General features: G+C 48.6%; 2 protein-coding genes across 3 annotated transcripts; one reads left to right on the plus strand and one right to left on the minus strand.

The window, feature by feature from the left end:
• The first annotated feature begins 4,031 nt into the window (after positions 1-4,031).
• LOC109740673 (uncharacterized) lies at positions 4,032-6,686 on the plus strand. The gene has a single exon (XM_020299726.4). It carries the CDS (start codon positions 4,366-4,368, stop codon positions 6,319-6,321), a length of 1,956 nt encoding a protein of 651 aa, XP_020155315.1. The 5' UTR covers positions 4,032-4,365; the 3' UTR covers positions 6,322-6,686.
• A 6,847-nt stretch (positions 6,687-13,533) lies between these two features.
• Positions 13,534-16,540, minus strand: LOC109740702 (uncharacterized). 2 transcript variants are annotated; one of them, XR_006663303.2, is made up of 4 exons: positions 15,193-16,540; positions 15,014-15,092; positions 14,152-14,417; positions 13,534-13,970 (listed from the first exon to the last, which is right to left on the minus strand). XR_006663303.2 is itself a non-coding variant. In XM_045228181.2 (4 exons), the coding sequence occupies exons 3-4, from the start codon at positions 14,206-14,208 to the stop codon at positions 13,623-13,625; spliced, it is 405 nt and encodes a 134-aa protein (XP_045084116.1). In that variant the 5' UTR covers positions 14,209-14,417; positions 14,992-15,092; positions 15,193-16,538; the 3' UTR covers positions 13,534-13,622. The 2 variants fall into 2 exon arrangements, 1 of the variants encoding a protein (XP_045084116.1); XM_045228181.2 differs by having other exon boundaries at positions 14,992-15,092; positions 15,193-16,538.
• Positions 16,541-16,899: the final 359 nt, after the last annotated feature.

Consider the following 16,899-nt stretch of genomic DNA (forward strand, 5'->3'; position numbering starts at 1 on the left):
GACAATCAGTCTGGACCTTTAATATATGGACCCAAGTTTAATCTTCGTATCAAAAAGTGTAGAATATCATTGATTGGCATTGATTTTCCAGACAGCAATCATTGCAGTACCACACCAGGTGACGCTCCAAAATCTTCATAGAAAAGAACGTATGATAGTTTTGCCCAGGAAAAAAAACAAATACGATAGCGATACTATGGCCAATATGTATATTCCATCATAGTTTTATGTAGGCATATTTCAGCGATAAACTGTAGAAATATTATTTCCATGACAAATCCAATATGTATACGCACGCTTTCTAGAAAAATTTACAAAAGTGAGAGTATAGTTAAGGCTTGTTTGGTTCATAGGAGACGTAGAAGGAAAGGAAATGCTGTTTGAGCAACATTGTTCGTCCGTCTGGCAAAAATGAACGGTGCAATGGAATAGAAGAGGCAATGGTTCTTACATCCCACTTTCAAAGTAAAATCGCTGGAATTTTACAATCTACTTGGTGGACCTCCTTTTAGAATATGTACGTATGAAGTACGGGGCTGAAGTCGTTATTACCGCATAATAGCATCATAATTATACCTTTCCATGCGGTTTGATTTTGTTTTGACCGTGTTTAGTATGATTTGTGTGTGTTTTTAATTGTGTGAACTAAACATGCAAGTTTAAATATTTATGTTATTAATCCCCGTGTCACACATACATCTCTATCACATTCTTCCGTTTTTTCTTATTCTTATGTCTTTAGAATCTCGCGAGACAAGCCCTTAGATGTTCTCTAGATCTCCTTTAATTTTATTAACGTAGATGTAGGTGGGCATAAGTTGGACCGTGGCTCAGTCTGACTCAAATGGACCACACCGGAGAGGACTTGGGTTGAACCAGGAACCCATGCGTAGACAGACATGGACATGGATCTTTCCACGCCCTCACTCACTAAAGTTATCATTGGAAATGGTCGGGCAACAAGTCTTTGTGCCTCGTTGTGAACCGTTGGTCGTAGGCCAAGAGACATCACAACCTTCGCGCTCTTTAATAAGAAGGAATTGTGTGTCCAACTGACAATTCGCCACGATGCTTGGGAGGAGCAAATCAACACTTCTAGAGGCCTCACTATGCAGCACATCCAAAAATTCCTTGCCCTTTGGTCATACACATCTCAAGTACAGCTACACGTGAATCACCTCAACACCATCATTTGGAAAAATGCCCGCTTCCATCATTTGACGTAGTTCTTCCGGATGGTCTTGACCAACATCAACAATTGGGAAAACCCGCCCATGTGCAAGATCTTCGTGTGGCTCATCATACCAATTAGGGTTTGAACGCTCTACCGCCTCACGGAATGCGGGTGGCCAAATTTGTGGCTAGTGTCCCTTATGCACATGTGCCGCCCCCGTGTTGGCAGCCCACATCCTCTTCCAATGTTGCTACTCCGTAAGGCCATGTCAAATCACAGTGGGATCATTCACCGCACCATGGCCAAGATAGTCGCAAGATCATGGCCTCCCTAACCTTGGTCATTTCGTGAGAGTTTTGGAATGATAGGAACTCACATGTGTTCGAAAGCAAATCATCACTACCTACCATCATCCGCTCGCGAATCCGAAATGAGGCAGGGCAATAGATAGTAGCAGGGGCCGCCATTTGGGCAATGGCATGTCTGGACAATAGTCTTTCCTATTTTTTTGTTCTCGTCTTCGCCGCGTATGGCTTGTGAAATCAAAAGTATCCTTCTAATCTCGGGCTCACATGCACATATATGAATAGTAAAATTAGAAAACAATAGTACTCTCCGATCATCCAGAAAACAAAGTTGTACTAAAGAATTGACGATTCATACGGATCGAGGGAGTAATTTTTTAAAAAATTAGACATTTTAAATTTTGTGTTTTACAACAAACAATGCTTTGTTTTCTGGATGTGTGCAAATTTTCATGATGGAACCACATTCAGGGAGGTCTGAGCAAAAATAACAAAAGCAGATTTTTTTACGGGTTTTTAAAATAGTCTTTTGAAGCATTGTTTTTTTTGCCGAGAGCATCAAGAATTTGCGAGTATATAGAATACTCAACCATACTTGTCGTCAATTGTTTTTATAATTTTATGAATTTAATTACTATGTTTAGGTCATCTCCAGTACGGACCCTCAAACTGCCCGCAACCCTGGTCAGCGCGGTCCAGACGTGTTTGACCATCCAAAGCGGACCAACTTCGGTCTGCCGACTGGCCCAAACGCACTTTTTCCCGCATATTGAAAGAAAACTAGGGGTGGGGGCTTTGCGGGAGTCCTAAACACCGCCACGTAGGACTCCGACACCCCCGGCCCACTCAAATCCCCCTTCCGGTCCCATTCTCTTCCACTTTGCCCTGCCCCCTGATTTCCATCCACAGGCTCCTCATCCGACACCGCGCAGAACCTCTTCGGCCATCATCCAGGCATTGTCGGACGTCCGCAGCCGCCATCCACGCGTCCGCTCTCCTTGTACTACGGCGCCGTCCACCCAGTATTCGTCCGCAGCCAGATACCCTCCGCCCCCCTATCGACAACGTCCATGGCGGACACCACGCCCGAAAGGTGTTCGGTCAAATGCCATTGAGCTTATTTTCGAACTTCATGTCGTTTTTAGAAGGATGGCAGGGTATTCGACCATGGAGGATGAGTTGTTGTGCGATGCGTGGTTGGCCATATCTGCAGACTTCATAGGCAGGAGAAGAAGGGGACTCTTTTGGCAGCGCGTGCATGGTTCATTTCATGCGCGAAAATACTTTGCGCCCTACGACATGCACATCATCCATGAACGCAATGTGAAGCCATTAGCGTATCGATGGTACACCATCAAAAACTCTGTGAAGTTTTGTGGCGAGGTTGATCGGATGGAGGCAATAATGTCGCCATTGCATGCGGCAACCATGGAGATTGTAATTTTTTGCTTCTTCTTGCTCAACTTCTCGAGTGATTCATTCATTCACTCAATGTTGCTCTACGCCTTGTGTACCCTGTACGCGCTGCCGTGATGTATCACAGGGTAGAGGGAAGACACACACACACACACTGTTGGATGAAGCTCAATGGGTAGTATGTGTGGGACATCATAATTCATCCGTGAAAAACTTGTCGAACATCCGTCTAGTCTCATTGAATTTGAACTATTTCTCATCGAATTGAAGTATTGTTGTACTAGACTTACTTTCATACCATGTACGAATGATTTGTGCTATTTTCTATCCGAATTTTGATGAACTCCATCGTGTTTGATGAAATTCGTTCGGTTAGTTGAAACTTGGTTTGAAATGCATGCGGATAGTAAATAAATAGAACATCTTATATTTGTGAATGAAGGGGCTAATAATTAATTAATTAAAACTATATACTAGTATAAGGTAGACGATTCGTTTAGACGCCTTGGAATCTAGCTGGGCGCGTAGACGACGAGGGCGCCCCGACACAGAGCATCTCCCGCCAATTACTCGTCTCTCCTCCTCCGACGCAATCAGGCGAGACAAACGAGCCGGTGCACCCAACTTGTCATGCGTAGCAATGAATGTCACACACTCCCCCGCATAAGAAAACAGAATGTCATGCTGATGCTAAACTAAAAAAAGCTGGCTCGTTTTTAGGACGACGATGATGATCCATCCAGCCGCAGAAGGAAGGCCCACAGCCAGAGCGCCGGCACGGCACGGGGCGCGCGGAGGACACGCACGGCTCCATCCACGTGCTGTCCGCACGCACCTAACCATCCCCACGTCGCCCCGTCCAAGCCCAGCGACGACCCAGCCAGCGGAGCCGGAACCGCAAGCCAACCACCCGCAGCACCCGGGCGCATGGCATGCCATTGCATTGACCCCGTGGGAGCGGAGCGGGGCAGCGAAAGCCCGAGGACAAGACTGAAAACGACGCACGCACCGAGATATAGCTAGGGGAGCCGGGGAAACTGGCCAAAAAGTCACCGCGACGTCGCCCGAGGAAACGCCGGGCGGAGATACTTTTTTTTTTTTTGCGGGAACACGAACCCTACCCCGACCCGGCCGCCCGTGGGTGGTGCGTGTCGTGTGCGCGGGTTCCAGCTCACGCGCACCCCTGCCCTGCCCAACTAGAGAGAGTAACCCCTCCCCAAAAAACCCAAACCGATTCCCAATTTACTCCCCACCCCCGGCAGCGGCAGCACGCTCCCCCACCCCCTTCCCCCCTTCCTCCTCCTCCGCCCCCAACCCGCCGCCCCCAATCCGGAGGAGGCAGGGAGGAAGGCCGGCCGCCCCCCGCCGCCCGGACCAACGGGGAGTAGCAACTAGACTAGGCCCCCTCCCTCCACCCATTACAGCTCGGCCGCGCGGCGCCGCCGGGACCGCGTCCGACGGCAGGCCGAGATGGACGACCTGAAGCAGATCCTGGCGCGCCCGATCCAGCTGGCGGAGCAGGTCATCAAGTGGTCCGACGAGGCCTACACGTTCCGGCAGGAGTGCGTGGAGCTCAAGGCCAAGGTGGAGCGCCTCGCGGCCCTGCTCCGGCAGGCCGCCCGCGCCGACCTCTACGAGCGCCCCGCGCGCCGCATCTTCGACGACACCGAGAAGGCGCTCGACAAGGCGCTGGCGCTGGTCGACAAGTGCCGCGCGCACGGCCTCGTCCGCCGCGTCTTCACCATCATCCCCGCCGGCTCCTTCAAGAAGATGGCCAACCAGCTCGACAACTCCACGGGGGACCTCTCCTGGCTGCTCCGCGTCTCCGCCTCCTCCTCCGCCGGCGCCGGCGAGGACGACTTCGACATGCACATCGGCCTGCCCCCCATCGCGCAGAACGAGCCCATCCTCTTCCTCATCTGGGAGCAGATCGCGGTGCTATACACGGGGAACCTCGACGCCCGCGCCGACGCCGCCGCCAGCCTCGTCTCCCTCGCCCGCGACAACGACCGCTACTCCAAGCTCATCATCGAGGAGGACGGGGTGCCGCCGCTGCTCAGGCTCGTCAAGGAGGGGCGGCTCGAGGGACAGGAGAGCGCCGCGCTCGCCATCGGACTCCTCGGCCGCGACCCCGAGTGCGTCGAGCAGATGGTGCTCGCGGGCGCATGCGCCGCCTTCGCCAAGGTGCTCAAGGACGCCCCCATGAAGGTGCAGGCCATGGTCGCATGGGCCATCTCCGAGCTCGCCGCCAACCACCCCAAGTGCCAGGACGCCTTCGCGCAGCACAACGCCATCCGCCTCCTCGTCGGCCACCTCGCCTTCGAGACCGTGCAGGAGCACTCCAAGTACGCCATCACCTCCAAGTTGTCCATACACTCCGTCGTCATGGACAAAAAGAACAACAACGGCATGCCCGACTTGCTCGAGGACCATCAGCATACCACAGGGAGGCACCCTGCTGCTGGAAATGGTTCCCAGAGCAAGACCGAGATGCACAGTTTGGTCCAGTCCACCATGGCCTCAAAGTCCAACTCCTCCAACTCCAACTCCAACTCCAACTCCAACGGGGGCAGCAGCAAGGGCGGTAACGGCGGGGGTAACATCGCGTCAAAGCAGCATAATGCATCACTGTCAGGGACAACCACAAGGGGCAGGGAGTTCGAGGACCCCGAGACAAAGGCTTACATGAAGGCCAACGCCGCCAAGGCTCTGTGGCACCTCGCCAAGGGCAATGCAGCTATCTGCAAGAGCATCACCGAGTCAAGGGCTCTTCTATGCTTCGCGGTTCTTCTGGAAAAGGGGGAAGGCGATGTGCAATACAATTCTGCGATGGCTCTCATGGAGATCTGCAGTGTCGCCGAGCAGAACTCCGACCTGCGACGCTCAGCATTCAAACCAACCTCCCCCGCCGCCCGTGCCGTTGTTGACCAGCTCCTACGTGTCGTCGAGAAGGCCGAGTATGATGAGCTCCTGATTCCTTGCATTATCTCATTGGGCTGCCTGTCCAGAACGTTCCGTGCAACAGAGACTAGGATCATTGGGCCACTGGTGAAGCTTCTCGATGAGAGGGAAGCAGAAGTCTCTAAGGAGGCAGCAATGTCCCTTACCAAGTTTGTGTGCACGGACAATTACCTGCGCGTTGACCATTCCAAAGCAATCGTCGATGCGGGTGGAGCAAAGCATCTTGTTCAGCTCGTGTATTTCAGCGAGCAGGCGGTTCAGCTGGCAGCACTCACCCTTGTATGTTACATTGCACACAATGTCCCAGACAGCGAGGAGTTGGCACAAGCGGAGATCCTCACGGTGCTCGAATGGGCCTCCAAACAAGCATACATGATGCAAGACCCGACAATCGAGAACTTGTTGCCAGAGGCGAAGATCAGGCTGGAGCTATACCAATCCAGAGGCGCAAAGGGCTACTATTAGGTCACATGTGCTGTGGAGATGCATGGGAGAAGAATACTAACGGTGTTCTTCTTTACAATGTCCAAGTGCTGTATATACATCGAGTGGCTTCTATTCATACTCTGGCTGGACTTTTTTTGATCCCAAACATGGCAAACGTTGATTTACATCTTTGGTTGGGTTCTTGGTACATGGAGGTAATTTTGTTCCAGGTGTCCTGGGGGGGGGGGGGGGGGGGGGGGGGGGTTTGTAGGCTCGCGCGTACAGAACTTGAGTTGCTTTGTGGTGGAGTAGTTTTGGGAGATTAGCATCGTGTACTCTCTTTGGTCTGAATGTTGTATCATGTACATTACATTTCACTCATCTATCAGAGAAAATTTCTTAAATCCTAGAGCCTTACATTTTTCTTGCATATGACCTCATGGTTTGCTTGACTATTTCTGCAAATTATGCTGCTCAGTTGGTGACTGCGGAAAAACTTCCTTCCAAGTTTTTCATGCTTGAGATGCAATTGAGAGGCTCTAATTGCATCGCTGTTCAACTGCAGCAGAGATTAATGTTCTAATGGATGGATGATCAATGTCCCAGGTACATGCTTCCATCTTTATAGCATATCTTTAGAATTGTTTCCTTTTCTTCCTTATGCACATATTCTCTCGGTGCTGGTCAATCTGATTTTTTGATATCCAATGCTAGGTTTGTAGCCAGTTTGATTTCTGAATCACTTATTGTTTTTTTTTTGAGCAAAAGAGGGGCCTCCCCCTCCGATTGCATATAAAGAAATCATATGGTCTGATTACAAACTACTACTACTACTACCCAAAAGAAAACCGCAAGAACCAACAACCAACATACAGGACTAGGTCTATTACAAAACTGGAGGTACGATGACCTACCTGCTCACAACATGAACATAACATGATCCATGACCTATCAGCTGAAACTATAGGTTCTCCATCTGCCAGCCACCAATCCGAAGAACTCCCGGCCTCCACCCTTGCGAAGCCCTGTAGACGTCATTTGCTACTCACTCGACTAACTTTGCTCCCATCTTCAGCAACCTTGTTTCTGGCTCCTTTGTCTGCAAAATTGACCAATCAGCAATCCACGAAAACATCAGCCTCACAAGGATTAAAGGATTATTGATAGTTTTTCTTCCAAATATAATGTCATGTCTACATCTCTAGATAGTCCAAAACATAGCAGCAACACCAACCAAAACAAAGTTTCTTATCATGTTTAGGGAACGATCTGATCCATCTACCCAAGCAATCAGTGAGACAATTAGGAGTAGAATTCAAATCAAAAGCACATTTCATCAGGCTCCACATCAACCTAGCAGCCGAACAGGTAAAAAACAAATGGTCAATAGACTCATCCTGACCACAAAAGGCACAGCTCTTATTACCTTTGCAGCCCCTTTAAAGCAAATTCTCTTTAGTTAAAATGTTTTTTTCTAGTCATGAGCCACATAAAGATTTGATCTTAGCTGGGATGAATCAATTATTGATATGAATTTTGGAGTTATTTTCCCCTAGGAAATATTTATATGTCTGCTTTTGCATGTCTAGATGAATATACCAGTTCCTGTAGGAGCCCTATCACTGCGGGTGCAATGCTGGTCAATAATCCTGTGTTGTTCAGGAAGCCCTGTATCTTGGCATTCATGGCTCACACCCTCCTCCACATCATTTCAGGAATGGAAGGGCTTGTGTGATTTTTGGTGTACAGTACAGCGCATTAACAGCGGCTTCTTCGATCCAGAGCTTCCTCCATCCATGTGGGTGCACTGTGATCTAACCAGCTGATCTCTGCAGTTTTCCTATCATCGACCATGATCCATGTTCAGGTACGAATGAATGTGGGTGTTGTCATTTTTGGTGCATCGATCCATCCCGCGCGGATCTCGGTCAGGTCATGTCGATCAGGTCCCCTTCTGTTTCCTGCGCAGTAACAGCCATGGGCGGTCCTCCCTGCCTGCTTTCCAACCAACGACTCCATTTTCAGCAGCAGTGCAACAGCCAGGAACTGAATTAATTTTGCAGGTGGTGTGATGGGTCACCATGTGGAGCTCCTTTTCCCCGTGGTCCGCTTGTACTGCGTATTTATTTGTTTAGCTGAAGGACCATGTTTTTCTTTTTTGAAAAGTCTAAAGGAGAATGCTTCCTGGGTGTGGTGGTGCCTGCCAAAGCCTGCGTCGTCACTGAAGGGAGTATCATATATGCAGATGGGAATATGAGCGTTGTTGTTGGACACAGGAACGAGTCTCTCTTCTCTTGCGGATTGGTGGTTGGTGCGTGATGATGGATTGGTTGGTTGGTTGGGCTTGGTCCTTGGTCCTTGGTGTGTTAGCGTAATTATACGCTGGTGGTTTGAGGTTGTCTGCATCTCTGATTGTTCAGTGACTTGCCGGGCTGGGTGCAGGCTGGGAAAAGAAAAGGTCGACGTGCTTACAACGATAGGTAGTCATGTATGTTTAAGTTTTGTCACTGTTAGGGCCCCCTACTACTTATTTTTTGAAAACGAGGCAAAAGACTTGTCATTTTCATTTATTAAGAAGAGAGCGAGAATTGCTTGGTTAATTGGCGGAAAACTGGGCTATAACCGATACAACCCAACCCACTGGCCAACCTCGCCACCTACATGGAACACATGGCTGCAAAAGAAGAAAGACAATCGCCGAGGAGTCGCAATTGTTACCGGCTTCACCGTAGAGCTCCATCATCGAGGCTAACCCGCAAACTGTTGCATAGAAGCCACGACGACACATGCCACCACAACTGACAGCTCCGACTTTGACGACGAGCATCACATGAGAAATATGCAGGACTTGTGCCAACCATGCCCTCCACAAACGACCACCTAGTGCTTGTCATCGTCACCACCTGGACTCCTCCACCACAATTCTGACTTCAAAGCAACCAAGCAACCCATGTAAGAGTACCTCGGACCCGCCAGGAAGAACCGACTACTGAAGTCCACGCGGTGACCCAAGCCCCTCTCGACGCCATCATCGTTGCCAGAACAGAAACCAACACCCCACCTCAACAAAACCACACGGCCAAGATGCCGCCATCCACCGGTCTTCTAGTCGTGGCCGACTCAGAGATGATTCCCCAAGGAGAAAGACACGAAGACACCTCAATCGCCTTTCCAGCGGATCTGAGGTTTCCCTCAGGAGCCAAAGCCGTGGCGAGGAGGAGCACAACTCCATGACGACGCTTCCAAGAAAGGTCGCGACACACGCGGGCGCCGCCGTTGTCGGCTCCGATGAAGACCAGAACAGGGATTTCTCCCGAAGATGCGTCGACCACGTGCCGCCAATGACCGCCGCCCATCAACCACCACCCCTACCGAGAGGAACCTCACTCTGGCCGAGGGATCCCTCGAACCTCGACCCAGGTCAACGCGAGGTCCGGGTTTGCACGCACCCATTTCAGTGCCGCATCCGATGGCGTGAAGCCGAACGTCACGTCGTGTTGCGCCGCATCCGGCGCTCCTCCTCGGAAGCCACCTTTCGGCTGCCGATCTGGTGCGTGAGGAGGAAGTGCCGCCGCCACGTCCGAGATAGTAGAGGAGGCGGCTCTGCATGTTGGCGATCGCCGGGGTGGGCGCCTCCTCCTTCTTCACGGCAACCACACGACACCTCCTTGTCATGCACGAAACGGCGTGGCGGGGACACCGGCACTGTCTTGACGTGACGTTGTTGTGGGAGCGTCGACTCCTCCTTGACACGGTGGCGCGGCGGGGACGCCACCTCCTCCTTGACATGGCGGATGTGTAGCGGCAAGAGTGGTGCTAGACCGTAGTCGAAGAGCGACCGTTGGAGCAACAACTCGAGTTGTCGTGTGTACTCCTTGTCCGCCCGCGCGGCCTCGACAAGGAGGGGCAGTTGTTATTGCTGCTTGTCGTCATCAGAGATCGCCACCTCGTCCTTGACCATCCCCGTGGAAGGAGTGGTGGACGTCGGTGGCCACGGAGACCGTGGGTGGCGCCACCACGATCTGGACGACCCCGGGGATCCACCTGCCGGCACCAAGAACCACCCGGAACCACTGCTGGACTTGCCCATCTTTGTGGTGTCTGGGGGGTGAGGAGAGAAGGAGACCAGAGGCGGTGGTGTGTGGGGGGGGAGGGGAGGAGATAAGTTTTTCGTGCTTGAGATGCAACAGAGAGGCTGTACTTGCATCGCTGTTCATCTGCAGCAGAGAATAATAATATTGTAATAGATGAATAAAATCAATGTCCCGGGTACATATTCTCTCGGCGGTGGTAATTCTGATTCGATATCCAATACTAGGTGCGTAGCCAGTTTTTTTTCCTTGCGAAGTCACTTATTGATATGAATTTTGGAGTTATTTTGCTCTAGGAAATATGCACTATGGTTGTTTAACTGTTTATTCATGTCTGATTTTGCATGTCTACACGAACATACCAATTCTTATGCGAACTTGGCCATTGTGGAGCCAGCGCTGCTGAATAAAATCCTTTGTGGTTGAGAAAGCATTGTGTTTTCAGATTAATGGCTCGGACCCTCCACATCGTTTCAGGGGTCGTGGCATTGGGCTTTCCGTGCACGGTGCCATAAATGCGGCTTCGATCCAGAGCCTCCGTCCATGTGGATGCACTGTGAGCCTGTGATCTAGCCAGCCGATCGTTGCTGTTTTTTCCTCTCATCAACCTGTCTTGATGAGGGGGTGCATGAGCCATGTTCGGGTATGAATGAATATCGCTGTTGTCTTTTTTTGGTGCATCCATCCATCCATCCATCCTGTATGGATATTGGGCTGCTTCCATGATTCGGCTCCCTGTTTCCTCGGAAGCGGATCCTCTAACATCCTCAAGGGATGTCACGAAGCTACAGTGAAATGCGTGTGTAAAGCGAAGAAGAGATGTCAGGGTTACTGCAGCAACTACTCTGCGGATTTACTGTAGCATGTACAAAAATAAATAAATAAATAATTTTATTGCATCATAATTTTGTTTGTATGTAATTTTTGTAAATGTATAAAGTAGATTTGTAATTTACAAATTAATTATAATCATTTTAGGCTTAACCATATGGATGTGAAGAAGGGATGTCACGGTTACTGTAGCTTACATGACATCCCTCGAAGATGTTAGAGGATGTGGTTCCTGTTTCGTCTCCCCAGCGGGCAGGTCAGGTGGATCAGGTCCCCTTCTGTTTCCTGAGCAATAACAGCTGATGGGGGTCCTCTCTAGTTTCAGCAGCGGCGGCAGCAGCTAGCAACTGATTTTGCAGGTGGTGTGATCGTTCACCATGTGGAGCTCCTTTTCACCTGTGGTCCAGCTGTACTGTGTATTTATTCACCTGAAGAACAATGAGATCCTTTTAGAATAACCCTCGCACACATGCATGCAACTTGGGTATCACAAACGAGTCACATGTTCTTTAACTAAATTTACATCTTTATGTCACATCTTTAGAATTGTTTATTTTTCTCCTTTACGTATATATTCTCTTGGCAGTGGTGAGTCTGATTCAGTGTCCAATACCACGTGTAGCCAGTTTATTTTTCAAATCGCTTGGCGTTATGGATGTTGGAGTCGGTTTCCTTTAGGAAATGCGCTATTGGTCATTTAACTGTCTTCTTGGCCTGTTTTTTTGGTCTGTTTTTGCATGAATATACCCATTCTTGTACGAACTTTGCCATTGCGGAGGCAATGGTGATTTTAAATCCTTTGAGGTTTAGGCATTGGTGTATGTATGTTCCCATTCATGGTTCACACCCTCCACGTCATTTCAGGAATGGAAGGACCGGAGCCTCTGCTTGTATGATTTGGTGAGTGGGACACCGTTGCGCTTTCTCGTGTACAGCAGCTTCGGTTCCCCTCAAACAGCCTACTGTTCCATTTTCAGCAGGAGCAACAGCAGCAGCTAGCCACTGAATTAAATAGTTTTGCAGGTGGTGTGATCGGTCACCATGTGGCGCTCCCTTTTCAGACGTGGGCCATTCGTACTAGTACTGCGTATTTATTTATCGGACCCGACCCGACCCCAAGGGCCATGGCCCATGGCTGAATGCCTCCTTGGTGTGATTTTGGGCCTCTATCTATCTCTTCTTGTGCGAGGAGCCTGTCAAAGCTTCTGCGCTGTCAGCGAAGGGTGGTACTACGTAGTAGTATTATATGCAGATGGGGATGTGAGCGTTGTGATTGGACACAGGAGCGATTACGAGTCTCTCTTGGGATTAGTGGTTGGTGCGTGATTATGGATTGGCTTGCTGTTTTTGTTGATTAATCATAGGCTGGTGGTTCAGTGAGTTGTTGAATACTGGGTGCAGGCTGGGAAAAGAAAAGGTCGACGTGCCTACAACGATCTTAAGTCATGTCATGTGTGTTTACATTTTGTCATCATGCTATTCTTTTATACTTGGTGCCAGCATGCTGTTGGGAAGATAACAACGGCAAGTTTTTAGTGGTCGGCCATCTAAACTTGGGACTTCAAAACTACCAGTGCCATTTTGTCTTGCTCCTGGTAATGTTTAAACATATGATAGATACATCTTGCTTCTTTTTTGTCTTGCTACGAATGTTCTATCATATAAATCGGTTTCATGATCTACTTATTTATAGGAAATGCCAGGAAAAGTATGATGATTAGTCTTTATTAGCAAAGTCTCAAGATTAAACTGTCCTGTCCATCCCATTCCTCGTTTCTTTTATTGCTTTTTGTAGGGAATTTCATTGTTGATTTTCTGGAGGTTCCTCTGAGATGGGCCAAAACTGCAATCCAAGTGTTATGTCCACTCTCTCTCTTCAGAGCCACCGGCCTGCGTTGCTTTCACTCTCTCTGTTGGAAGATGAGACGGCCTTTGTTAAGTCTGGGCCGATAGAATGGATGGGCTGGTGCGCATTCGGAGTTGTTCTCTGTTTCAGTTTAAATATAATAATTTACTCTAACTAAAAAGTACAAATGTAACTTTTTTCTCAGATTTTTTTTATCTGGAAATGAAAGTACAAATGTCGCATACATCTTTCCACTATAGTCCAAAGATCCACTTATTTAGAATAATAATTTTATTGCGCATTGAGTTTCACAAGCCATTCACATATCCGTCAACCAAGTTTTATATTATTATTGAGGTTACAATTCATAAACGTAATGAGAAAAATAATACTTCCTCCGTCTCAAAATTCTTGTCTTAAATTTGTCTAGATACGGATGTATAAGATATACATCCGTATCTAGACAAATTTAAGACAAGAATTTTGAGACGGAGGGAGTAATACTTAATTTTATTATTGTTTTCATGGCCTAATTGAAACAACTAGACATATTTCAATTTGCAGCGCAGGTTTCACATGGCAATGGCCTCGATCAAGCTCGTCACCACACCCATGAAAGCAGCGGCAGCAACGTGCGCCGCCCCGGAGAGCTGCGACCCCGCCGCAATGGTCAGAACGGCGATAGCGGCGCAAGCCACGACGCGCAGGGAGGCCTTGCCGCCGCTCGCCCTGCTGGACGCGAACATGCCGGCGTACGTAACCGCCGTGACGAACAGCAGGCCGGCGTAGATCGCCAGGCCGACGTAGTCGGAACCAGCAGGCTCGAAGAGAGCGCGCGAGGTGACGCACGCCGGCAGGAGCGCGCAGAACAGCGTCTGCGATATGGAGCGCGCGTGATGCTCGTCGGATCGGCTCATCTCCTGCAAGAAACGGGATACGTAAAATACATGATCATACCAAACCCTATCCCCAGATGGAGACCGCGAACAGTAGCTTTCAGATTCGTGAAGCTTTCTAGCGGTCCACTGTGAAGTTGGAGATGTGGATGAAATGGTTTATGGCAATGTAAGGTGAGTGACGGAGATTAGCAAGACCACTTACGGTTGCTTTGGGTTCGGCTTCCATAGAGCCCGCCGTAGCCAGGAGCAGGGGAGCCATATCGACGATGACATGGCCGCCGCCGCCGGGGGCTCGAGCTTGATCGCCTGGTGCTAGTACCAGGATGTGACGATTCAGCTGAACATGAGTTGGTCCGCCTGACCATAGCGTGCGACCGGAACGTGCCGAGTCAAATGACAGGTGGCAGGTTTCCCACTTCCTGCAGCTTCCTGCCGCCTACGCTGCGACTCCATGGAGGATAGGAAACCCTGTCCACCAAGCATATGTATGACATAAGTTCAAGGGAAATGCTTTTTTTTTTTTTGCTGTCTTTGGCTTAACGTACAACTTGCTCAACGAGTAAACAGCAAGAATCATCAGTCAGAGAAAGGAGGAGATGGTTTGAATAACAAAGGAAGGGAAGATGGAGGGCAGAGGGCTAGCTTTGTGTTGTCGCCGTTGTGAAAAAACAGATAACGGTACAACAAAAGATGGCTTTCTTTCAGTATCAACAGGTGTGGACATCAGCCGCGGTTCTGGTTCTGGATCCCCGACGGTTAAAGGAAACTAATGAAAAACTTACTAGATATGAACCCTTTTTTTCCCGGCGAATTTAACCATGGATCGTTGCTAGTGTTTCTAAGTCAATGATCCTGAACGTTAGTTCTTGATTTTATCCAATGAAAATTTCATGTTTCAGAAATAACTATCTGTTAGTCGACTTAGAAATAGCAAATACCAATCTTTGAACCATCTATCATCAATACAAAGAGTAGTATTAAACTTAAACCGTTCATTCTCAGATAATCTCTTGGACATCCTAGAAAACAGAAACAAGCTTACCCCACGGAAGAAATTAATTCACCTTCACAGATGCGGGGTGCAGATCCTCCAATCCAGAGTTGTTCGTGAGCAGCATGGACTGAGAGCTCTTCTATCAAGGCCTACAACCAACGATGGTTTTTTGTGTGTGAAAAAAACACAAAAATCAACAGCAAATCCATTGTTCGTACCGAAGTCTCTCCATCCGACCAGCTAACTTACTAGCATGCGCTGTCTTGGGTACTGATCCATCGTCGCGGCACCGGAAGATATGCGCTCAACGGCGGCGCTGAACGTGGCCGGAGATCCGAGGTGGTATCTCTCCGGCGACCTCTTGTTCAGACCCTCCCGTGGTACTGCTTCGGTGGCCTCTTCTACAGACGCCGACGCCGACGCCATCGCTCTCCTCCCCCCTCTTTGGTTTCCTCAAGCAGCTCAGATGGTTGGTGAGCTAATGGCAGGCAGGCTAAAGTAGCTACTGGCTAGCAGTATCACGAAGACTCGCTGTTCCGTTGACACTGAAGCGCTAGATGAGGGAGTATTTTTTCTGTTTTTCCAGTCGTTGCCACAAGGATTTTAATACAAAACAGTAGAATTTCTTCCACTGGCAATGTAAGGTTCGCTAATCCACACTGCAGAAAGAGCTTGAGTTCGTTTGCTAGTATTGGTGAATCTGGCCCCCTGCACAAACGTTAGCTCTCTCTGTATAGTCTGCTTTTCTTTGTTTGTTTCTTTTGTTGGTGTATTCTTTTATTCTTTCTACTTCTTTCTTTTGGTTTTGTACTATAAGACCTTGTACCTTTTATGCCAAAATTAATAAAAATACGCAGCAGAGTCCTGCTGTTTTCCTCAACAAATTATTTTATTTTCTATGATTTTTTCTATTCCAATGATATTTCTATCTTATAAACCAATGGAGGCCTTAAAATTTGTATGTCGACAAAGATTTTTACTTCTTTTGTCTAACTTCTTTTCGTTTTAGACTAAGTTCTAGATTAGAACTGAGCCAAAAGACAAATTGCACGTGAGGGTGCACATATACCAGGTCATGTGAACTTGCTTTGGTTTTTCAGGGGTGGGCACGTCAACTTGCTAACTTAGACGGCTTGCCTACCTTCCTAGTCTTATCTTGTGAATATCTACCTAATCTTGTTCGAAGGTGATTAATTAGAAGCCTCTATTTCTTTGAGGACACCAATACCAATCAGACATCAGATTTAGGAGGGGACTCCTTGAAATAGGATTTCATCCCGCTTTATAAATAAAGTAACCATCAAATTCATACATCAAGTACGGGATCACCGAGATAAACAAGTCTGCTGGAGGCATCGGCACAAGCACACCCAAAGAAAGCACAAAACAAAGAGAAAAAAGACCATCAAGTGGCCACTCATCAGGGACTCCGCATCGAAGAGAGGCGTCCAGCGGTGACATGAAGCGCATCCAACATCTGTCCCAGACAATCGCAGTCCCACTGCCTAGCCAACGGGCGCCAATGCTGCAAGAACGCAAGAAATTTGAAGAAGAAATCATAGGCCTGTCTAAGGAAAACCCGTTCAATCACCATCTTATTATGTGTTGTCCATAGCTAGCGTCCAAGTTAAGGCCACAAAAACTAGCCAGAAGAGGCATATATTCCTCCCTGTCTGGACTGCTCTGGCATGAAGGAATCCGACAAGTTCCGGAGCCTCCCAATCAGGCCCGAGTGCCTCTCAGACAAAACTCCAAAGCGCGCTGATAATCCCCAAGTGCAAGGAATCATCGTAGCAATTTCTAAAGATGGAAGTGATAAGTATGGAGTATCGAACCCACAAGGAGCTAAAGGTAAGATCAATATTCTCTCAAGTCCTATCTGCCACTGATACGACTCTACGTACACCGAACATTTGCTTTTATCTAGAAACGAGAAATAAAACTACGTTATGGGTA

The sequence above is a fragment of the Aegilops tauschii genome, chromosome 5 (assembly GCF_002575655.3).
Source record: "Aegilops tauschii subsp. strangulata cultivar AL8/78 chromosome 5, Aet v6.0, whole genome shotgun sequence".
Classification (NCBI taxonomy): Eukaryota; Viridiplantae; Streptophyta; class Magnoliopsida; order Poales; family Poaceae; genus Aegilops; species Aegilops tauschii.